We start from the raw sequence: 24,173 nt of genomic DNA, 5'->3' as shown, positions 1-24,173 counted from the left end.
GAGGCGCTAAAAATCGCCCCCTGGGGCGCACCGGCGCAAACCACGTGTTGGGGCGTGATGTCCCCCAGTCGCGGCGCCCATGTTTTTTTTAAATTAAATTCCGGCACAAACACGGCGCAAATTCAACCAAACTTCGGCGATTTCATACATATTTAAAATATTTTACAAAAAAGAAAAAAAATGCTACTAGGCCCGCAGTCTCCCTCGCCGCTCCTCGCCGCCCGCCGCCCTTGCAGCTCTACATGCCGAGGAGGCTGTAGAACCGCGTGTAGTCGCCGCCGCCGCCGCCGTCGCCGCCTCCTCCGCCGCCGCCTCCTCCGTGGCCGCCGTCGTCGTCGCCGCCTCCTCCGCGGCCGCCGTCCCTGCTACAACCCTCCCCAGGTTGGCGAGGCGGGTTGGACGGTTCGGGGGCGTCCTCGTCCTCGTCGCTGTCGAGGATCACCACACCGTGCTCGTCCTCGCGCCCACGCTTGCGGGCGGCTATCTCCTCCAGGGCCCGGCGCTGACGGACCATCTCGTCGCGGAGGTAGTCGTCCCGCGCCCACTGTAGGGCGTCCTCGTCGGAGAAGCCGTGCCGGGCTATCTCCTCGTACTCAGCGGGGAGGCCGGGCTCTGGCTTCGGCCTGACGAGGACGAGGCGGCCAGAGGCGGGGGCGGAGTCGTCGATGCGGACGCCGGAGCTGCGGGTGCGCGCGCTGACAGGCGTGTCCTGGGGCTCGGGGCGGAGGCAGGGAGAGCCGGACGAGCGGCCGGACGAGCAGCCGGACGAGGAGGAGGACGCCCCCGGGTCCATGCGCCTCGGCGTCCACGAGCTCCCACGCCGGCGAGAGAAGGACGGGGGAGCGGGGTACTCCAGCCTCGGCGTGTTGCCGCCCTCGATGTACTCGAGGACGGCCTCCAGGCCGGGCACGCCCCACCATCGGCGCCGGCCTTCGGAGTTGAGCCTTCCGGAGGGCACGACGCCGTTGGTGGCCTCGAGCTGCTCGACGTGGCGGCGGCGGAAGTAGGGCTCCCACAGCGGGCTGTCGGGGACGTACCGTGGACCTTCCCTCGCCGCCCGCGGCAGAGAGGCGCGGATACGCGCGATCTCCGCACGCCGCCCCGCCCCGATGGGCGGTGGTGGCACCGGGACCCCGCCGGCACTGATCCTCCATGACCCGGGCACCCGCATGTCCGGCGGGACCGGGTACTCGGCCTCGTAGAGGAGCCGAGCTTCGTCCTCGTGAAGGTGGCGGCGGCCGAAGCCGTTCGTCGCCGCGCCGTCACCTGGGAAGCGCTCGGCCATGGTTGAACTGGAGATGGCGAGAGGAGAGGGAGGAATGAGGGAGAAACAGCGCGTCGGCGGTGGAGAGTCTGTGCGTCACCGGCGCGCTGGGGGTCGGCTTATATAGGCGGGGGCGCCGCGCGTACGCGTGGCCGCCGTGTGTATGCATGGCGGGCGAGGGACGCGCGTCGTCCGGTCTTCACTGCGCCGCCCGTGAGGCATCAATGGAGGAGGCTGACCGGCGCGGCAGCGCGCGACAGCTTTGGCATTGATTCGCCGCGGGAAACGAGGCGATGAGGACGACGAAGCGGCGAGTCGCTGGCAAGGAGGGCCCGCGGCTCTTTCGCGCCAAAAACGATTCACCCGGCGCCCCCGAGCGCCCCCCAGCGCGCCGGGTTCGGGCTGGGTCTGTCGGCGCTGATTTCGGCGCAAGCCGGCGAAAATCGGGCTCCTGAGACGCGACTGGGCCGTTTTTTCGGCGCCGACGCGAAAAAATCGCCTGGAAGGCCTTTCTGGGGGCGCGGCTGGAGATGCTCTAATGCGCTGTAGCCTGTAGAATATATGCCTATGGTTTCCTCGCCATTCACAGGTATTTTCTTTCTCATCATTTGTACTACTGGTATACGCTCGCTCACTCAATCTGCAATATCATCCATCGTGTTCCCCATGGTGTATATCATACGTATATATGTCTCACTCGCCCATGTCGTCCTCAATGACACAAGCAAAACCAAGTGAAAAATATCAACTTTGGTAGGAACTCGACAATTTCGGAGGAATGTCGCATCGTTTTTGTCGTGGAATCGATTACGGGGGCAATTCAAGTTGTTAGCGATCGTGTGTACTCCATGTATAGAGGAGTGGGGTTAGTGGTTAGTGGTTAGTGCTGCCCTATTCCTACAGCTGGTTCTCGTTTGGTTCAGTTGAGCTGTGTAACTACATATACGTGTAATCTTTGTATCAATGAAATCAAGCGTTGCATAAAACCTCTTCTCCTACCCTCGCTCTGATTCTGACATGGTATCAGAGCCTAAGATCCATAGCTTCCGCTGCCCTCCCAACCTCCCGGCGGGGCTCCTCACCATGGCGGGGCACCTGGTGGCTCCCATGCCGGCTGCCGCGCACCGGCGCCCACCGCTCCGGCCGTGGCCGGCACCTTTCAGGCCTGGTCCGCCCCGGGGCTCCTTGGCGCCCGGCCGCCCGCGCCGGCCCTGCCTCACGCCCTCCAGGCGTCGTACTCCGCTCCCGCGCCGTCCGCGCCCCAGTGGGATCAGGCTGCGTTGATCGCGGCCCTCAACCAGCTCTCGGTGCAGCCTCCGTCCGCGCCCGGCGGCGAGTGGATTCTCGACAGCGGCGCGTCCTCGCACATGGGCTCAGGATCCGGTATACTCTCTTCGCCTCCCCATCCCTCCACTCCCTCCACGATCATTGTTGGTGATGGCTCTGCCTTACCAATCACCGCCGTGGGTTCTGCTTCCCTTCCCACAAATTCTCGTTCACTTTCCCTCCTTGACATTCTGATTTCTCCTTCCTTAATTAAGAATCTAGTTTCCGTACGTGCATTCACTCGTGATAATTCTGTCTCTGTTGAATTTGGCCCGTATGGCTTTTCTATCAAGGATTTGGCCACCAGGACGGTTCTTCTCCGATGTGATTCCTCCGGCGACCTTTACCCGTTCGTCCGCCCTCATCACTGCCTCACCGCCACCGTCGCCGCCGATTTGTGGCACCAGCGGCTTGGTCACCCCGGCGTCGCCACCCTCGCCAAGGCATCCTCCTACTACAAGTTTAGTTTCAATAAAAGCCCTTCGACACACTGTGATGCTTGTCGGACGGGCAAACACACTAGGCTACCTTTCTCTTCTTCCACTACTAAAACTTCATTTCCCTTTGAGCTATGTCATTGTGATCTCTGGACAAGTCCTGTACCAAGTGTATCCGGCTATTTATATTATTTAGTGATCCTTGATGATTTCACACATTATGCCTGGACTTTTCCCATTCGTCGGAAATCTGAAGTTCACCGCCTTCTCACTCTCTTCTATGCCTACGTCCGCACACAATTCTCCCGCCCCATCCTAGCTTTCCAAACGGATAATGGACGCGAGTTCGACAACATTGTGAATCGCTCTCTTCTCGAGTCACATGGCACCCGCTTTCGTCTCTCTTGTCCCTACACGTCCCAACAAAATGGCAAGGCCGAGCGCATTCTTCGTACACTTAATGACGGAGTCCGCACCCTTCTTCTCCATGCCTCCATGCCACCACGCTGGTGGGCCGAAGCCCTCTCCACCTCTACATACCTCCTTAACCGGCGCCCGTGCAAACCTCGGCTCCTCACCACCCCGTACGAGCTCCTTCACGGCCACGTCCCAGACTTCCGTCATCTCCGTGTGTTCGGGTGTTTATGTTATCCCAATATCATAGCTATCTCGCCACATAAGCTGGCTGCTCGCTCTGTGGCGTGCGTTTTCTTGGGTTATCCCGACGAGCGAAAGGGGTATCGTTGTTATGATCCAACCACCAGGCGCATCTTTTTTTCCCGTCATGTGACGTTTGTAGAGTCTGTTTTTCCGTTCAAAACTCTACCTAAATCCCCTGACGACCAGCTGGATCTAATCTCCGATCCCCCCGCCTCGGATCACGTCGATCACGACCCTCCCCCTGCATGGCCTGCATGCCCTTCTCCCGTAACGCCGTCCAGCAAGCCTGTTTACACATGCATGATCCATGGGATTGCCACCTCGCCCTCCTCAAGCGGATTCTTCGCTATGTTCGCGGGACAGCTACCTCGGGTCTTCTTCTACCCGCGTCTCCCTCGACTGACATTGTGGCGTACTCCGATGCGGACCGGGCCGGCTGCCCGGACACGCGCCGTTCTACGTCCGGCTATTGCGTCTACCTCGGCGGCGCCTTGGTCGGTTGGTCATCGAAGCGACAAGCCACCGTGTCGCGTTCCAGCGCGGAAGCGAAATACCGCGCCGTTGCCAACGCGGTGGCTGATTGTGTTTGGCTGCGGCAACTTCTCGGCGAACTGGGCTGCTCTCTCTCCAAGGCCACTGTTGTGTTCTGTGACAATATCTCAGCTGTGTATATGTCTACCAACCCTGTTCATCATCGCCGCACTAAGCACATTGAGTTGGACATCCACTTTGTCCGTGAAAAGGTGGCTCTCGGCGAGCTTCGTGTTGTTCATGTACCAACTACTCAACAACTAGCCGACGTCATGACTAAAGGTTTGCCAACCAGCTCGTTTCAAGCTTTCAGGTCCAGTCTCTGTGTCTTACCAGCGGACGACGACTCGACTGCGGCGGGGTGTTAGCGATCGTGTGTACTCCATGTATAGAGGAGTGGGGTTAGTGGTTAGTGGTTAGTGCTGCCCTATTCCTACGGCTGGTTCTCGTTTGGTTCAGTTGAGCTGTGTAACTACATATACGTGTAATCTTTGTATCAATGAAATCAAGCGTTGCACAAAACCTCTCTCTCCTACCCTCGCTCTGGTTCTGACACAAGTCAGTATTTTTGAAACGGATAACACGAGTTTTGCCCTCTCACATGGCCAATGGGAGCTGGAAATTAACAAAACATTTTTGGCGCCACGAGGTGCACACCATTCTCCGGTTATATTAGTACCAGGATTGTCGGATCGATGATGTATAAAACCCTCCGAGACATCATTCGCCGGCCTTGCATAATTAATCATCCTGATGTGCTTCTTCCATAGAGTCTGCCAAGTGCAGACCAACATTGCTCCGGTGGTCTCTAACAAACCTAGTTTTTGGGTTCTGTTAGTTTGTCTCAATACGTACGTACTAGATTAAGAGGGTGTTTGGATATATTTTAGTCTCATGACTAAAAGTAGTGGGACTAAACTTACTAGCCTCATCCATGCTTGGATTCAAATACTAAAAAGACTAAAATCAAGTTAATGAGCATTTATTATTCTCCAAACCCTCCAATCTAGAACTCGCATGTGTTAATGAGAGGAGTTAAATGAGGAGAAAGAGGACTAATCCACATTTTAGTAGGGGTACCTCTGACTAAAAATTTTTAGTCTCAAGACTAGTTTTTAGCCCCTCTTTAATCAGGGGTGCTTCGAACTTTAGCATCTTAAAAAGACTATTTTTAGTCAGACTAAAATAAGTCCCTTGGATCCAAGCACCCTCTAAGACTATCATGCTATTCACGTTGAGCAGTACTATAGTACAGTTTATCCAAGTCGTCATGGTCGAGTTAAGACAAACCGGCTTAAATATGGTTGGATTAGTACCCAAACAAATTGAGACGATTACATTACAATAGTGATATGGTTAGGTAGCACGCAGTGTTTTGCATGTTGCGGCTAGGGGCTAGGGATGGCAACGGGCCCATACCCGCTAAATCCATGAGGATTTCATCTATTAGGGGGTGGGGATGGGCGAAAAACATGGGGATATTTAGCAAACTAATTTATTCCCCGTAGGATACAACGGGGATGGGGACGATATCCTATTGCCCAGACCCAATACCCATCGAGGACCTGGTTAGTAACTACGACACTGCGGTCAACCCTAAAATATTCATAAACAAACTTGCAAAAACAAAAAAAGCTCTGAAAAAAAACCTTAAACCTATCTCACGTCCTCATCTCAGCTGCCACCATGATCAAGAAGTCAGTATGACCTAGATATGCATTAGCAGGACAAGGACAATACCATTTATGTATGTTGATTATAGGGTGTCATTTTATGTATACGAGTATTTGTTTATGTGGATGGGGACCCTAATGGGGCCCCGTTGCCCAGTGGGGCATGGGTATGGGGAAATTTCATCCCCAGTCATGTAAATGGGGATGGGGATGGGATGATAGGGAATAGATGGGGATGGGGATGTTGTAGGTATCCCCATAGGGAATTGTCCCCATTGCCATCCCTACTAGGGGCATCTCCAACGCCGACCGGCAAATTCTCTCCAGCAGTCGTCCACAAACAGGGACCAGTCCGCGGGTACGAATGCGGGACACGAGCATCCAATGTTATGCTGTACATGTCCGTTAGTAAAGGGCAATTTGAATTTAAAATTTAGTTCGATCCACACAACGCGCCGGATAAAATCAGAGCCGGATCGCATTGTCCGATCATAAAAAAATAGAGGCAAGTATGCTTAGTTTTTACATGCCTGAATCCAAAAAACATCAATTCGGCAGTCCGTGCAATTTTCTGCCCTGCCGGACCGGCAATCCTAGCCTTCTACTCCCCGATCAAGGTGTCGTCGCCGCCGCGTAGGCAACCTCCACCGTGTCCTCATTGTCCGCCGCTATTAACTCATCTTTTTTCCGCTGCAACATTTGATAGCGAACAGATTGCACGATCATTCTTGCGTCGGCATCTAAAGAGGCCACATTCAAGGACAACATCTTGGCGTCCTCAGCATTTGCGGTATTCTTCATCTTCTTTTCCTCAAGCGCGGCCTTCCTCTCTCCGGTCATGGTCCTCATCTCTTTGAATTTGAGCTTCTTGTCCGTCGCCTAATTTGAAGCTCTCCGCCTTTTTGTCCTCCTTGAGGTCCGAGCGCTTCACGCATGCCTCCTTCTAACGCCAAGATGTCCTCGAACCTCTCTGTCAGCTTGGCCACTACACCTTCTTGCTTCGCCCTCTCCTCCTCCCACTTCTTCCCCTGTAAAAATCTTCTAACCTTCTTTGGCGGTTCTTGGGTTGGGTCAGTAGGGTCACCGGTTTCTTCCTCGGTGGCTTGGGCGGCGGTCATGGCTATGAAAAGGTTTCACTTTAGTTGTCCATTCAGCTTCAACCAACAATGCATGACGGAAGTATTTCTTCTCCAACTTCTTGTACACCAAACAAGCACGAGAAGGCTACAAAGTGAAACATTGTCAACAATGCATATCCCGATAGTGAGCAACAAAACTAAGCATATCCGGTTAGTGATCGACTTACTTGCTCGGTGATATGTGCACCGCTAGGCCATCGTGCGATGAGATGCTTCAAGTGCCCACAATACTTCGACACGGCCTCTTGGATGGCGTACCATGAATGGTTGAGGGACTTCGATTCACGGTTGCGGATGACCGCGTCGGAGTAGGGGGCAAAATGCTTGTGTTCGTGGAACCAAGTGTGAATGTTGAAAATGTTGTGCCCTTTTGCTTCATATCATGGATCGGATCGAGGCTAGTGGCCAACGATGCATCACACAACAGCTCGTCCTCTCGCATGTTGAAGCTTTCTCCTCTACCCATCTTCTTCAGATCGCCGGCCGTATCATCCGGATCATCGTCCACGCCATCCTCCTCCTCCTCCTCCTTCCCCCTCCTGCTGTCCGGCGGCCCAATGTTGTTATTGTTGTGTGCCCACGCCGGTCTGGGTGTAGGACTGCTGCGTGCCTGTCTGGGTGTAGGACCGCACGGTCCGGAGGTGTAGGACCGCACGGTCCGGACGTATGCGGGCGGTTTGAGGGTCGGCGTTGGAGATGCCCTAAGGCATGTGGATGGCTAACGTTCAATTCAATTTTTGTGCTTGTGGGTGTAAGGAAAATCAAAAGGTTAGCATTGCAGTGGAGCAATCTCGCAATTGATATTGAAACTGGCAATTTGGAGGTAGTCAACATGGTGAGAAGCGGAGACACAAACAGATCAAAGTATTTTTTTTTGCGGGTAATGTTTTTCTTATCAGAGAGATTAGAGATAGCATGTCTGAGCGTAGTTCTTGTATTAGCCACATTCGCTGTAGTGGGAATTCTTCTAGGCATGTATTGGCAAACATTGGTAGAACTCAAGGTTGAACTGCTTTATGGCTTGGGTCTGGACCAAAGGTCGTTTTGGACACTGTTGGGTGTGATTGTATCCCTTGATTGAGTAATACACGAATCATTTTACAAAAAAGGAAAATCAATAAGTGATGCATCTAACCTTTTGAGTTATTTCATCTAGATTTGTTTTTTGAGTTATTTCCATATATATACCACTCAGATTTAGGGATGGCAATGGGGACAATCCCCTATGGGGATACCTACAACATCCCCATCCCCATCTATTCCCTATCATCCCATCCCCATCCCCGTTTACATGACTGGGGATGAAATTTCCCCATACCCATGCCCCACTGGGCAACGGGGCCCCATTAGGGTCCCCATCCACATAAACAAATACTCATATACATAAAATGACACCCTATAATCAACATACATAAATGGTATTGTCCTTGTCCTGCTAATGCATATCTAGGTCATACTGACTTCTTGGTCATGGTGGCAGCTGAGATGAGGACGTGAGATAGGTTTAAGGGTTTTTTCAGAGCTTTTTTTGTTTTCGCAAGTTTGTTTGTGAATATTTTAAGGTTGACCGCAGTGTCGTAGTTACTAACCAGGTCCCCGATGGTATTGGATCTGGGCAATAGGATATCGTCCCCATCCCCGTTGTACCCTACGGGGAATAAATTAGTTTGGTAAATATCCCCATGGGGATGTTTTTCGCCCATCCCCACCCCCTAATAAATGAAATCCCCATGGGTTTGGCGGGTATGGGGCCCCGTTGCCATCCCTAGTCAGATTTTGGCCATATACATCACTTAAATTTTCCCTTTTTTTGCAGGCGCAAAGAGACGAGTATTTGTAAAGTGGTGTCAGGCCGTTAGGTAGTTGGATGTAGTATATGGATCATGCATGTAGTGTGCCACTTAGAAGTGGAACTTGTCATGAGAAGCCAAGACACTGCCAGTGACCAAGGATTTGGCTACGGACTGGCTTTTTTGTGGGGGGGGGGGGGGGGGGGGGGGGGTATCGAAATTTGAGATCCCGTGGTAAGCATAAATTACGGGTAAATTTCATATGTTATAAAATGAATGTTAACACATGTGTAGTATGCTTTCATCATTTGAGAGATCAAATTCAGTATGGGGGAACGTGATTCTTGCATCATTGATATTCATCGGAGCAGAAATAGTGCTAATCATTTCATGACAAACTTTGATAGGTTGCATGGCCAAACAACTGTCTAGCTTGGCTCTAGCCCAGATTATGTCCTGAAATTTTTTGGACAAGATTGTAACACCTAACTTTGAGTAATGCAAAAATTATTTCGCAAAATGAAGTAAAAGAATGATAAGACATGTGTAGCATCTCATTGGTAGGTGAGCTTATACGCCATCTAGCGCTTGAACAAGGGTAGAGTAACTTATCCTAGACCATCACACCACAATCAACTTTGTGAAATGTAGTGAAGACAACACATTTGTACAGGCATAGCTACTAAAATTCAAACAAAACCAGAAATTTTCTTTCAGCAATAGTATCTACTCAAACACGTTTATATGGTCGGTAATTGCGGTATTTAACTCGGTAACCAAGTCCTTGCAAGTGACCAACATATCTAGCCGGCCGGTTGATATCACGTGCGTTATTGCTGTTGCAACAGTACATCATATAGTGTATAAATAGGCAGGAGGGCCTGGGCTTTTGCTCCAACTCACCGGTAGATTGCTCCGCTACCATTCCAAGCACACATTCCAGCTACTCTGCAGTTCGGAAAGAAAAAGATATAGCTGCAGGCGCCATGATGGGGGTGAGAGTGGCCACTGGCAAGGCTCTGATGATACTGGTTGCAGTGTCTATTATCTGCGCCGGCGGCGGAGTGGTGGCCTCGCCGGCGGCCGCGGAGGAGGTGCCCCTGGTGCCGGCGGTGTACGTGTTCGGCGACTCGACGATGGACGTGGGCAACCTGGGAAACTTTACGCCGTCGCCTCCCTACGGCGTCGACCTCCCGCTGGGCATCGTGCCCAGGTTCAGCAACGGATACAACATGGCCGACTCCATCTGTAAGAATTACGCGCAGGAACTTTTTATCATGTCATTCTACCCATGAAACTAACAGAAATATGCAAACTGAAATGCAGCGAGGCTGCTGGGTTTTGATATGAGCCCGCCGGCTTACCTGTCGCTGACGCCGGAGACGAGCGTTGAGATCCTGAAAGGCTTGGGTGGAGTCAACTACGCCTCCGGTGGATCCGGCATTCTCGACATCACTGTCAGTACTGCCGCTTCTTTAATTGCGCCTCTTTTTGTTCCATAATGCCGACACTCTATTCACATTCTTTCCCCACAGTTTTTATATCCATTTTGTATGCACATCCGTCTATCTTTTTTCTAACAACAACTTGTTTGCATTAGTTCACCATGTCTGAGTTACTTGTACTAATCCTGTTTCTTGTTTGCATCGACAGCATAATGCAGACCTCCCGTTGAGCAAGCAGGTGGAGTACTTCGCGGCCACCAAGGCAAAGATGATAGAGAATGGCACCGTGGACATCGATGCGCTGCTGTCCAAGTCGCTCTTCCTCATTAGCGACGGCGGCAACGATATGTTTGACTTCATCTTCAAGGGACGGTCGATCTTTGAGTTTCCGTCCTTCCACCGGGACCTTCTGTCCAACTACACCAAGTATGTCCAGACGCTGTATGGGCTCGGGGCGCGGCGTTTCGGTCTCATTGACGTGCCACCTGTCGGATGCGTGCCGATGATGCGGTATATACTCTCCAAGGCCGGTTTGGACATGTGCGAACGCGTCGCAAACGGCCTCGCTGAGGGCTTCAACAAAAAGTTGAGCATCGAGATGGCGAAGCTCGCTGACTCGCTGCCTGGGATGAGGTACTCCGTGGGGAGCTCCTACAAGCTGGTGACCAACTACACGGCGCACCCGGAGGCCGCCGGGTTCGACGATGTGAAGAGCGCGTGCTGCGGCGGCGGGATGTTCGGCATGGAGACCTTGTGCGTGCCCGATGTCACCACCTGCCCCAACCACGACGACCATCTCTTCTGGGACGCGGTGCACTGCACCCAGGCCACCTCCAACAAGGGCGCTGAGGCCATCTTTGCCGCGCCGGTAGGGCTAAATTTCACCGCACCCATCAATTTCAAGCAGCTGCTTCTTGATGATCAACCCACACCGTCAGCCGTTAATTTACTTACGAGTTAGTGAGTGTCAAGCCTGCTGCTACTCTCTGTTAGCAGTTCCGTCATGTCCGTTTTATCCTTGTTCTATGTCGATCGAGCACAGCAGATGTGTTGCATGTGCTCAGTAAGTAGTATACTAGTTTGGACGTTTTGTATCGTGCAAAATAAAGAACCTGACACGTACTTTGTTTGCGTGGAGGCGCGTCGTATAAGTGGGCTGCATTGTTACAAGCTGATCGTGGCATGGTAGAAACAGATCGTGGCATAGGAGTCGGTCATGTTTGATTCCTTACTGAACATCCCTTATACTGAATAAAGAAGAGAAACAGAAAAGACGCAAAGATAACAAGCGTCGCAAAAATTTCGTGTCTCCTCTCAGTGTTCATGCAAGTGAATTAGTGTCCATGCGTCTGTGCTTTTTTAGGTAAACTCTTGTGGCCGGCAGGCCCCGGTCGCTCGTGCGCTCGCACACGGCCTTATCTACATGTTCTTATCTTCTTTCTTTTTCTTCCTCCACATCCTGCGCGTGGAACAACGCCACCGCGCGCTCGCACACCCCCGCGAGAAACCCCCATGCCGACGGCTGACCTCCGCTAGTAGCTTGCACCTCCCCCTTCCTCCCCCCCCCCCCCCCCCCCCCCCACGTGCTAGCGCAGCGCACCGCAGTTCGTAGCATTTTTTTCTGCGCTCCAGGTTGCAGCGTCGTCGTTTTGCCTGTTGCAGCTTCCTCGTTACATGGTCACAACATTTATTGTTAACGGTTCCAGCAATCGGCCTCGATGACACATGCACTCTCTCGCGGCTGCAACAAATTACGTCGCCGGTTCCAGCTTTTGTGCATACTGTTGTAGCATTGATGGCGGCAGCGGCACGGCTTCCAGTACTGCTCTCGCCGGTTGCAGCTTCCTTGGCGGCCGGTTCCAGCTTTTTGTCGCCACAGTTGTAACACCCTTGTTGACCCGTTCTAGCATGCATCGCCACAGTTGCGTGGCAGTCGTCTCAAGCACAAAACATATAAATTTGCCATGATTTAAAATACGAATTTGCCATGATCCCAATAATGAATTTGCACATGGTTTGATTTTTTTTGCCTTGGTTAAAAAGAAAGTCACCATGTTCAAAAATAAATTTTTTTCCATGATCTATGAATTTTCCTTGGTCCAAATTTTTAACTCTGTCATTGGTTAGAAAGGTAAATTTGCAATGGTCTGGCCTACAACTTTGCCATGTTGCAAAAAATGAATCTGCCATGCTACAAACAATAAAATTATAATTGCCATGGTAATGCTTAGATGGCAACAAGAAAATTGCCATGGCAAAAATTACCATGTAAAAAGAAGAATGGACAATACAAAACAAAATATGACCAAAAATTGCCTTGGCAGAAGGATATCAAAATTTGCCATGGTATTTTAAGTAAAATTGTCATACTTAGGTCTCACATTTACTCATGTCAATAGCATAACTAACTAGCGAGCAATAATAAGATATCTCGGATGCCAACGCTTTGTCAAAACAATCATGATATAATATGATAACATAGTATCTCGCTAGGCTTTCTCAGACCGCAAAGCATAAATGCAGAGCACCTCCGAAGTTCAAGTAGCGACTAAATATTGTAATTCATGGTAGAGGAGATCCAGTCGAGTCACACCCAACATTAACTATACTCAATGCATAAGAACGACAATAGTGCTCTCCAACTGGTGCTTGAATAAGAAGGTGGTGACTCAACAATAAAAGTAAATAGATATGCCCTTCGCAGAGGGAAGCGTTGATTTGAAGAGGTGGCAGAGCTTGAAGCTTAAAATAGAGATGAATACAATTCTAAGAGGTATGCATTTTCTGTCAACGTCACGACTAAGAGTTTTCAATATCTTCCATGCTAAACACATTAGTGGCGGTTCCCAAGCAGAAAGGTAAAGTTTACCCCCCTCTCCCCACCATACAAGCACAAGCCATGGCTAACCGAATCCTCGGGTGCCCTCCATACCAACAACTTTCCGGGGGAGTTTGTTTTATTATTATTTTCGTATTGATCATAGGACCGGACATCCCGAATACCAGCCCCCCTCATGTAATGACAAGTGAATAAACACTCATCGTGAGAATAACCCGTTTAGTATGGAAGATACTGACCGCCCCTGTCACTCCATGAGCGATACGGGCATACAAAACAGATGTTTATTTGAATGTTTAGAGGTGGCAGATGCAAATTTACTTGGAACGGCAACGTAATACCGCATATAAGTAGATATAGTGGACTCATCTGGAACAAAGCAATATTTCCGCTTAGTATAGCCGAAGACTAGCAAATAGATTGAGAAACGACCAGCCAGAGAGCGAAAACGGTCATAATCATGCATTGAGGATAATTAACATCGAGCACAAGCATGAGTAGGATATAAACACCATGAACTTAAACATCGTGGAGGCTATGTTGCTTTTGAATCAACTACATGTATGAATATGTGCCAAGTCAAGCCACTTGAATTATTCAGAGGGAGATACCATATTATCATACTACATGATAACCATTTTAATGCATGTTGATACTCAAGATAAATCATTATTCACTCTTAGCTATTTAAGTATGGCATGAGCAACTATAATCTCTAATTGTCATCACAAATATGTTTACTCATAATATGTTGAATCAAGATCGACCGAGCTAAACATATTTATAAAAACAAAAACAAGGAGAGTTCATACCCGCTTTCCTTCACCGCAATCACTTCACCAAATCATCGTTATTATTGCCTTTCACTTGCTCGACTGAATGATATGAAAATAATAATAGTGCAGGTGTGCCATGGACTAAGCTGAAATCTGCAAACATTTTATTCAAAGAAGAAGACAATGTAATATGAGATCCTTATTAAATCATCAATAAAGCATACGAGAGCCACTCAACATTTTCATCATGGTCTTCTCCTTACGACAACTCAAAGAAAAAAAAGAATTTCAGATAAATACACTGAAATTTTTTGAATTTTTTTTAAGAAAGCAAATTAACGAAGGAAATACGAAAACGAGAAAAACTATTTACATGGGAAAGCTCCGAACAAACAAAAGAAAAAGTGAGAAATCTTTTTGGGTTTTCTTTTACTACTAAGAAATAACTAACAAGGAAGAAAAACAAAAAAGATGCGAGAAATATTTTTGGATTTTCAAAGTTTTTCAAACGCACAAGAAAGCGAAAATAAAAGTAACATGGATATACAATGAAAAAGAATGAACACCGACAACGATAATGAATGTGTAGCACATGAATGTAATGTCGGTAAGAAATACGTACTCCTCAAAGCTTAGCCTTTTGTCCTAAGTTAGTCTATTGCCCCTGGTAGCCTCGATAGTACCCGTAGTTGTAGGTCGGGTTGTACTGAAGTGCAGTTGTCATGGCTTGGCGTCCTGCCTCATTAAGATGGGCGGTCTCCACCGCCCTTCGTACTCCTAGGCCTCCTCCTCAAGTATGAAATGACTATGTTTTTCTTGGAAATTAAAGAAGGCAAGAGCAGGCAAAGTAATATGAAAGACACGACGCTTGTTAAAGATTAGTCTGTATCTAAGCGAAGGGTCGTTCCTTTCAAGGAATTGGTGGCGTTTCATAACATCGTAATCAAGAAAACTAGGTGGCAACAAGGTATCATTTTCTTTAATGGGTACTATGAGCAGCTAAGCGTGTAGCATAAATTTCACCAAAGAAATCACCAACTAGGGCATTATTATGTAAACGAAGTGCAACAATGGCCCCCATGTTAAATTGTTTATCTCTCAACATCGTACTTTTAAGGATGCTCAAATCAGGAGCGCAAAGATGACTATATGTTTATCATTAATGCATCTACCTATGAACAGAGCAAATTAACGTATAGCAGGAAAATGAATGCTCCCCATAATGGCTCCTGTTATGCCTCTAGTTTCACCCCTAGTAATACTAAGTATAAATTTATTGCAACCAAATTTGCGAGGCTTAGTGCATGTCCCCCGATAGGGAATTTTAAAACTCACTAAATTCCTCGAGGTTCATGCGAAAAGAATTTTCATACAAGTTAAAAATAACATCATGTGAAGTGCGATGAGATACGTACTCGAATTTCTGCACAGAAGAATCAATAAGATTATAGTACTCCAGGCACTTATCTGACACGAAGTATCAACCCGGCATTGTGCACATCATTGTTGCGCATACAGTCAATGGTTTTGGTCAAATACTAGACCAGGGTACCCACACCATGACATGCAACAAGTTTATGATACATTCTTGATGTAAAGAAATGATATGATGCGTGCCATAGAAATGCTACAGGGCAAATTTACTCCACGAATTTGCTTGTTCTTTGGCTTCTGTGTCCACGTTATAAAATCCCCTCAGTGATGATTAGCAATGTCTTAGTGAAAATAACACATGTCAACCAAAAGATCAACCATTAATTCTCTTGCTATTGGTGAGATACCAGACAAGGGCAGAACATGTGGAAAAAGAACTGCAAAACATGTTTGCTAAAAAAATAGCAAAATACGTCGATGTTCATCACATAAGCCATGCCACGAAAGGTGATTACAGATAGTCATCAAGCACTTGCAGGTTAGCACATACATCCTGGGAAATCCCGATCAATTAGAAATGGCATCAAATAAATACATGATACAAAATGCAGTGGCGGCGTAATAAAACATCAGACCAGCAGAGATTACTTCACAAGCGGTGAAGTCAGAATGTATATGTCAATCTCATCCAACGTCGGTCGGTCGCGCAGCGTCAAGCTGTGTTCATTTGCCAGATGCAAGAGACAAATGAAATAGAGGTGTGGCGAGATTTCAGTCGTTGAAACATCTCTGTTACTGCATGGAAGATCATGCAGCACCTTCGTCAGGCACAGAGACGGTTCTATGTCATCTCTTTCCTGCAGGACCAATTACAATCAGGCTTAAGTAAATCATAAGACGGGAAGGGAAAATGGTTCTTACCAACAAAGTAAGGAAATCATAATACTAGTGAAGAATGTAAATATAATGTGTGCACATGGTGATGTTAATTGTTTACATGTAAACTTATTCTATTCCCCTGACAAAAATGTACATGTACTCAAACCTGTAAAGTAACAATGTTCTTTTAAGTCCGTTTAAATGCATGAGTGCACTATGCCACTACCGGAGTAGGTATGTAGATGCATATGAATATAGGTTCATAACTCCAGTTGCCCGTGCTGCTAATGAATATAAAGTCAAGTAGGAGGGTTGATTTTAAGTACTATACTATTATTAAAACCCTTGTTTTTTGTTTAAAGGTATCAATAAAACATGGGCAACGTATTAGGTATGTAGGTGCATATGAATGTAAGTAGTACTACATAACTCCAGTTGCCTGTGTTGCAAATGATCCTTTTTTCAAATATTCCACGTTTGGTCACAACACAAATTCTTATGTTTTCTTAAATCAAAATAAGAATATATGGCACCCAAAAATTGTCAAACCACAACAAATTTTGTTTTCTACGTCTAAAGGTATTTCTTTTCAGCCCCTTAAAGGTTGGACACACCGCCCATAGCAATTTGCAACATTCCAGCGATGAGCAGTAAGCGATTGCTTATTACAGACAAATAGAATATCCTTACAAATATATAGTATGTATACTATCAAATACGAAAACTCAGACCCAAAATGTCACCTTAGTCTAAGCAACTTGATTACCAAAAACTGTTTTGGACCAAGAAAGCCAGTAAATGGCAATAGCATGGTTGTTACTTGGTATATATTAGATTACAGTGGCCCCGTATGTAATATATCAAAAAAATCCATCAAGATATGTAGCATTGCAATGAATAGGAAAAGTCATAATCATGACAAGCACTTCATCAAAAAAATTGAACAAATTATTGTGCTAAACAAGTACTTTTAAGAGGGGATGCCACAGCTAATCTACATAAAAAATGACAGTTAGACCTATATTTGATGATAGTACTTAGTAGTAACCAAAGCACGTGTATTACCAGATCAGCAGTCTTAGCAGATGTATGAATGTGATTCCAGAGCACTTCCTTTAAGGCATGAACATCGACTTGTTTCGATACCTTGTCATATTGTACATCAATCTTATTGACCTATGATTCAATCACAAAGAAAACAGGCATCAGCTCAGAACTGACCAACGGCCCAAAAGTAAATTGGTTATACCACAAAGAGCAACATAAGTCAATTTCAGACTTATAAGAGTCATCAGCCTGGAACAATAAAAAATTATGTATATAACTGTTCGGGCTTAGCACTCTGCCCAAAGGCCAACAACTGTAGATTGGAGGAGCCCTCGGTAGTCGAGTATCAACTAACCCGATGTTGCACAGACATTATGTGGCATCATCAGTGTCAGAAACAGTAGTTCATAACAGGGTATAATGTGCAGAAGAGGGTCGATAGATATTGGCTGGCTTGAAAGCAAGATCAGATAATTGTAGAAAAAAATAAACCAGTGGTGATAGAAAAGACTTGAAGGAAGGAGTCCGTAAAGAGGGATCTGAAGGACTGGAGTATCAGCAGAGAACTAGCCATGGATAGGGGTGCGTGGAAGCATGCTATCCATGTGCCAGAACCATGAGTTGGTTGCGAGATCTTATGGGTTTCACCTCTAGCCTACCCCAACTTGTTTGGGACTAAAGGCTTTGTTGTTGGTGGTGGTGGTGGTGGTGATAGGGAAGACTCTTTATGAGGAAAAGGTCAAAAGGACAATTATATTTCCTTGCATTCTACTAAATTACAAAGCATGCCCATGGACAGACTGAACTAGCCACTTAAGACTCAAACTTTATCCTGACAATCCATTTTAACCCAAATTCTTATGATAACATGCTACCCAAACCAAAGTACTAGCAATAACATTGCAAAGGTACATGCCAGTACAATTAGGGCGGCTAAGAGTCAATCCTAGCTCGAGCCGAGTGCTAAGTTGTCGCTGTATCAGACATTTGATATTTCTTTTATTGTTTGATTTGTTTTGGGCTGTAATTGTTATACTGATGAACTCAGTGCAGTGTTTGTATGGTTGGGTGCCGGCTGTTTGGGGCTTTATATAAGCCTTTCGTGTAAAAACATCTAAGATTGTGCTTAGATCCTTTGAGAGACTTGAGAGCACTGAGGATTTTAGGTGCAATCAGCGCCTCAGCGCACCACACCTTTAGTTCAACATTCAAAAAGTTAGGAAAACATCTATTTTTTTTCCTACATGCATCTTCCATGAAATGAAAAATCAGATCCAGATTCAATCCTCATAATGCGAAACAATAATGAAAAGAATTGACTATGCATAGTCCTCCCTCCTTATGATTATCTATGGCGCGTAAGCTTTTGGCAGAAAAATTAGCATACAGATGGTCGTTGCTGAACCGCACAGTTATAGACTATATCTGTAACAAACATGGTTGTCCGATCCATGAAAATAACAAACAGGGTGGCTCTAGAGGAGAAATTGCGCGGGGAGAGCTAGGCGAGGTGGGCTCTGCCTAACCGCAACATAGAGTTCCAAATCTGGCTTTACTGTACGGGAGAGAATACCGTGTGTTGGGAGCCAGAAGGTAGAGATCCAAATCTGCCTTGCATTTTCAGATTTTTTAGAGAAGTTTATCTGCCTAAGATTTTGGGAAGGGGGGAGTACTAGATAGCACCAGAACATTGTTTCATTTCAGATTTGGAAATATTCACTGCTGAATTTGTCCCTTTTGATCTTTGATGTGTGGGTAAAATTTTGACATGAAATTGTATGGCATGTTTACATGCATGTCGTCTGAATGTTGTCAAGTCATTTCAGAGGTTTGCATACCATTATATGGTAAACTATAGAACTTGGTGCACAAGTCCACATAAGCGCCATAGTGCATACAACCCACTGCCTGACTTGGATCCTCAAACAATTCAAGTGAAATATGGAAATGGTATCTTGGAGCCATGGAGCAAATTTCCAGCTGCTTATTTCAATATTGTTTGCTATACATGTCTTGACCTTGGATCAGTATATTACTGTAAACTTGTAACATAATATGGCAAAGACAATCACGAGCATTAAATACAGCCGGTGATAGTAATTGCTCGGTGGAGATTAAACCACTGTCTGCCATTTAAGCCTACAATATTGTTCATTTGATGATTTTTCTGGCCACTGACATTCAGATGGACATAGAAAGATAAACATACAGGAGAACGTCCAAATATAAGTACATAGAGATGAATGTCTTGAAAGCAGAAGGGGCAGAGGATGCACCTGTCTTGGTTTGGCAATAAGATTTACTGGCTCTTCCACATCACTAGCCGCATCCCCTTCATCAACATGATCATTGCCCAGGTTATCATCATCCCAAGGTCTGGATGGCATAAAGTCATCGCTGTTGTCCCTTGAATCATCTATAAGGAGGTCAAAGGCACCGTGGACCATTGTACCAGATAAATGATGTCAGAAAAAATAACAAAATCAAATCAACAGAAATATAGGCAAATAGTACTCCTGAAGGCATAACCTAGTATGAGCTGCAGGTTTTGTTTCGCATTGCGGCGGATTCTGATAAATGGGATCATCTAGCCAGATTTTATCAAAATTATCATTTTCTTGACAATTTTTTTTACTTTTGAGGCTATTTTTCTGCAGCAGATTATAAAATAATTTCCTGGAAACGGCCTCTTCCAGAAATGCAGGGAAAGGCTGCATACAAAAGACAAAGTGGTCGGACCCTGCGCAAGCGGGAGATACGTGCACCAGGATCTACCATTTTTTTTAGATTACAAAAATCAACTGTAAGCCGAGACATACTGCTAACGGAATGCTACCTAACATCAATGTTCATGACAGATTAAATCTTTCCCGGATTGTGTAAATAGAGCAATAAAGTCTTTAATCAAAACCAGCAAGTCCAGAAAGAAGTACAATAATGCAATATGAATATATGATACACGAGGAACAACAATTTTAACTTGTAAGGACACATATAGTATAAATAGAAAGAAAAAAAGTAAACCTATTGTTTTCAAACTTCAATTTTTTGCAGGTCCAGAAAGAAGTACAGTAAAGTCTTAAGCAGGAAGAGAAAATCTTCAATTCAAATACAGAATGCGAGAATGTAACAAAACTTACCAAGTGGTTTTCTTCTTCTTCGAGCCAGACACTGCAAAAAAAAAAGATGCACAGTTATTACAGCCGATCCTAGGCCCATATCAAGAATAACTTTCATGAAAGTAAGCATTACCAAAATTTCTGGAAGAAGAAATAATTTAACAAGGCTTTCAGGTTGGTAATGACAATCCTCTGGAAGTTTATTGTTGCAGCTACCCTTATTTGCAGGCAGCAACAATGATTTTGGGTTCTTGGGAGGTGCAAAAACATTTGCCTTCTCATGTTCCAATGCTTTGGTGAAATCAATATCAGGCTCGTCTTTGCCTTTCTTCTTCTTTGCCTTTTTTGCTACTTCCAAATCACCAGAAGAAGTTTGGGCAGGCTCCAGATCTAGACAATGGTAAACTCAGTATTAAATAAGCTAGTTTGAAATGGAACCAAAATAGGACTAGCCAGGGTTTACCTCTAACTTTTCGATATTTCCAATGCTCGGGTCCAGCCCAAGCATTTGTTTTGGAAGAGAATCCCGCGCCAAGTGACAACAAATCTGCAATTTTCTCGAGCCTTTCATCTACATCAGGACCGTCTGGGCCCTGGAAAGTGTACTCATAGTCATCGGTTCCCTGTATACCAATACACAGTCAAGACAACGAATTTGTAGAATCAGGTTTGGAACTTTGAACTTGTAACAAACTATAACTGTTCTTTTGTACTACCTTGGATGTGGGTATTGTTCTAATAGAAGAGGAATAGCAATACTCAGTTGTGGGCAGCAGATTATAACAACAAAAGAAATGCTTGAGGTACAAGATACAAAATGTAAATCAATAATTCTACCCTATGACTAATTGACTTTTCCTCATATGCCTTCAAATACTCCCTCGTTTCAAAAGATATCGTTTGGGAGTTGGACACAAGAGTTAAGAGTGTGAGTGAGATGTCCATGTTACCCTTCAGTTATTTTCATGCCCTTATCTTTTTTATCACCAAGGAATTAAATTGCCTCTTTTTCCTCCTAAAAGCAAGGCACAGAAGCACAAGAAGTCAAGAAGGGTTAATTAACTCTTTTCTTGATGGCATTGATGAAGCAATAAACTGGAACACAGTCACTAAAGCTGCGTTCGAAGTTTAGAAAGACCAGTATTTTGAGGAAAGTTCGAGAGGCTAAGAGGATTTCTATTGTGGAATGGAGGGAGTGCATGGATGAGTACATAATGCACAAGTAAACAACAGATAGTTCCCTAACCAGGTAGTAACTAGTTTTCTGAAGGACCATGTCTCAATTTTGTCTAGTTTACAAGTACCTCTTCATAGTTTGTTGAGTTGAAATTCATTGGGTTGCAGTTTTCATCGTATGCACTGTCCTGATCATCACAACCACCAAAATCCCAAGTTCCACAATCAGGTGGCATGCTGTCATCATTACTGTCAACCACCTGATCTTCCATCACCAGCATTTGCCCGGGAGATGCATCATGTAAGGGCCTTTTATTTTCTTCATCAAACTGAGCCACGATATCCCTCAAGGTAGGAGAGATGTCATTGGGTAGAGGCATGTGAACTATCATTTGCTCAATTTGTTCTGTCAAAGAGTAGTAGCAACTCACTGAAATCCAATTGGAAGCAACATGTAAAGAGCATACACAGCAGAGCGACAAACTGATATTACCTTTAGCAAATGAAAGATCAATCACCTCAGCCTTCTCAGGATCAGATAAGATGCATTTGTCTGGCGCTTCAAACGAATCAAAAAGCACACGACAACTGCCATATACTCCAAGATTATACAATAAGAGCCCCTTTGCTCCACCTTCATCAAACTGAGCAGTGGTCTGATGGTATAGAGGATCCACTGTGAAGGCAGCTATAATTGCAAATAAAATGACCTTGTAGTTTCAGCCCCATTATAGAATTAATAAATTCCACAGAAGCACGATGAGAAAAGGCTTGAAACATACCATCAAACTTCTTCACGTTAAGAGCCTCAAACGAGGACTCCAGCGTCGAAGCAGGTGAAATCTGCATAGCCGAAACAGCATTGTCAAGATAAAGAACAAGTGAAGTGCAGGTAGTGAAAAATCATATTAAAGAAATGTTATGTACCCTCCTATCAGCATCTTTTTTGTTGACGCCTTCTTCTTGTGCAGGCTCTGCATCGCCACCTTCTCCCAAATCTTGTTACAATTTCCAAATCAAAACACTGTAAGAAGTTGTGTAGCTTATATTTTTCTATGGTTATTAAACTTGCAACTATGAACACATAGCTAAGTTTATGACAATAGTCAACAGATAGGGAATTCACAACAATAGTCATATAACAATATAAAACAAAAAAGATGTACCAAACCAAACCTACATCATTCTCAGAAGGTTGATGCCTCATGCAAAGTGCACACTCATGTAAACCAGCATAACATGGTATGTAGCACTGAGTGGTTTCCCAAAGAAATGGTAATATTACACTGTGATTATTACCTTAACAAAAAGGTGCTAAGGTCGTCATGATATGGTGATATTTTTAAATTAAAAACCTAAAAGATGTTCTTATTTTCCTTTGCATCAGTTTAGAAACTGATCTTATCAGTCAACCACAAACGGACGTCATGTATGACAGCTTATTTCAGAGTTTAGCTTGCAAAGTTGGTTTCCAGCATTATGAGAGTATTTGCAATTTATACCAAGCCGCTTATAAACAAGACAGATAAATTCAAATTGGTGCACAATTAGAAGATACTAACAACGCAAGTGGATACATACCAGCCTCTTCCCCCCTTCCTGCGCGGTTGATCCCACCGAGCACCTTGTACGCCTCAGAGTGCACCGAATCCACACGCAGAGAATAGATCTTGACGCCAGCCTCTAGCGTGCAGCTAGCCTGGTCGCAAAACCATAATTTGTTTCCCCAATCTTATTATTTCATAGGAAAAAGAAACACAAAGCTCCTTCCAGATTGAAAATAAGAAAGGAAGCTGAAGATCATATCACGCGCACTTTCTGGAAGTTGGTCTCGTCGTCCTCCTCCTCCCCGGCATGGATGATCTCGCTGAGGTGGTCGATGAGCCCCAGCTCCCACGTATTCTTCTGGTTGATTTTCTGCCAAATTTCCACGGACAGAGAAGAAAAAAAAACAAGCTTAGTAAGATCCAGGAGCGATGTAGGGTTCTGACGGTGGGTGAGGCACGTACGTTCTCCGAGGCGAGCTTGATGCAGTTATGGAATAGGTCCATGACCTCGTCCCGGTTGAGGAGGTCGGGATGCGGGGTCTTGGGGGCGAGAGATGCGGCAAGGGAGCGTCGACGGACGGAGGCCGCGCGGGCCATGGCGCGGGCGCGAGCGCGCTCGAGCTGGTCGTCGTTGGAGCCGAGCGGGAACGCAGGCGGCGGCGACTGCAGCAGCAGCCTCGGGCCGGCCGCCATCCCACGGGCGGGAGGCGGGGTCGGCGCCCGCGGGGCGGCGGCAGCGGAGGCGTCCTCGGCGGGCGGCATCTCGTGGGGGAGGACGGCGGCGAGGGAAAGGGGATCGGGTTCGGGGGATTTGCGGGGGTTACTTTTCTACACTCCGCTTGGGGTGTTTTGGAGAAGTCTGGTGTCGTTCGGGCTAAATCCCGGGGGAGCGGGGTTCAAATTTTCGGGAGCCGCTAGAAGCGGCAATCGGCGACTCGCGAATCCAACGGGCAGTTTTTTTTTTTCCTCTTCGATCCAATGGGCTGCTTTTTTTTTCTTGATATTGCTCACACGGTGGCATATTAGAGATCCGTCCACACGAGTTGTATGTAGGCGAACATTAGAATTACCCATGTGGGTGCAGCTACTTCGTGCCACACGCCCAACAGGTACTACTACTCATCCCCACCCCGTGTGTGTGGCACGAAGCA

General features: G+C 46.4%; 2 protein-coding genes across 2 annotated transcripts; one reads left to right on the top strand and one right to left on the bottom strand.

Annotated features, from left to right (window-relative positions):
• Positions 1-9,718: 9,718 nt before the first annotated feature.
• Positions 9,719-11,525, top strand: LOC109754502 (GDSL esterase/lipase APG-like). The gene is made up of 3 exons (XM_020313404.4): positions 9,719-10,068; positions 10,147-10,277; positions 10,474-11,525. The coding sequence occupies exons 1-3, from the start codon at positions 9,807-9,809 to the stop codon at positions 11,224-11,226; spliced, it is 1,146 nt and encodes a 381-aa protein (XP_020168993.1). The 5' UTR covers positions 9,719-9,806; the 3' UTR covers positions 11,227-11,525.
• A 4,191-nt stretch (positions 11,526-15,716) lies between these two features.
• Positions 15,717-23,839, bottom strand: LOC109754498 (condensin complex subunit 2-like). The gene is made up of 13 exons (XM_020313401.4): positions 23,485-23,839; positions 23,291-23,392; positions 23,057-23,174; positions 22,403-22,473; positions 22,258-22,318; positions 21,969-22,163; positions 21,604-21,881; positions 20,763-20,922; positions 20,433-20,689; positions 20,321-20,351; positions 19,457-19,596; positions 17,199-17,309; positions 15,717-16,111 (listed from the first exon to the last, which is right to left on the bottom strand). The coding sequence occupies exons 1-13, from the start codon at positions 23,782-23,784 to the stop codon at positions 15,899-15,901; spliced, it is 2,037 nt and encodes a 678-aa protein (XP_020168990.1). The 5' UTR covers positions 23,785-23,839; the 3' UTR covers positions 15,717-15,898.
• Positions 23,840-24,173: the final 334 nt, after the last annotated feature.

The sequence above is a fragment of the Aegilops tauschii genome, chromosome 6 (genome assembly GCF_002575655.3).
Source record: "Aegilops tauschii subsp. strangulata cultivar AL8/78 chromosome 6, Aet v6.0, whole genome shotgun sequence".
NCBI classification, from domain to species: Eukaryota; Viridiplantae; Streptophyta; class Magnoliopsida; order Poales; family Poaceae; genus Aegilops; species Aegilops tauschii.
Note: the sequence above shows the minus strand (reverse complement) of the source record. Positions and strands in the feature narration are given on the sequence as shown.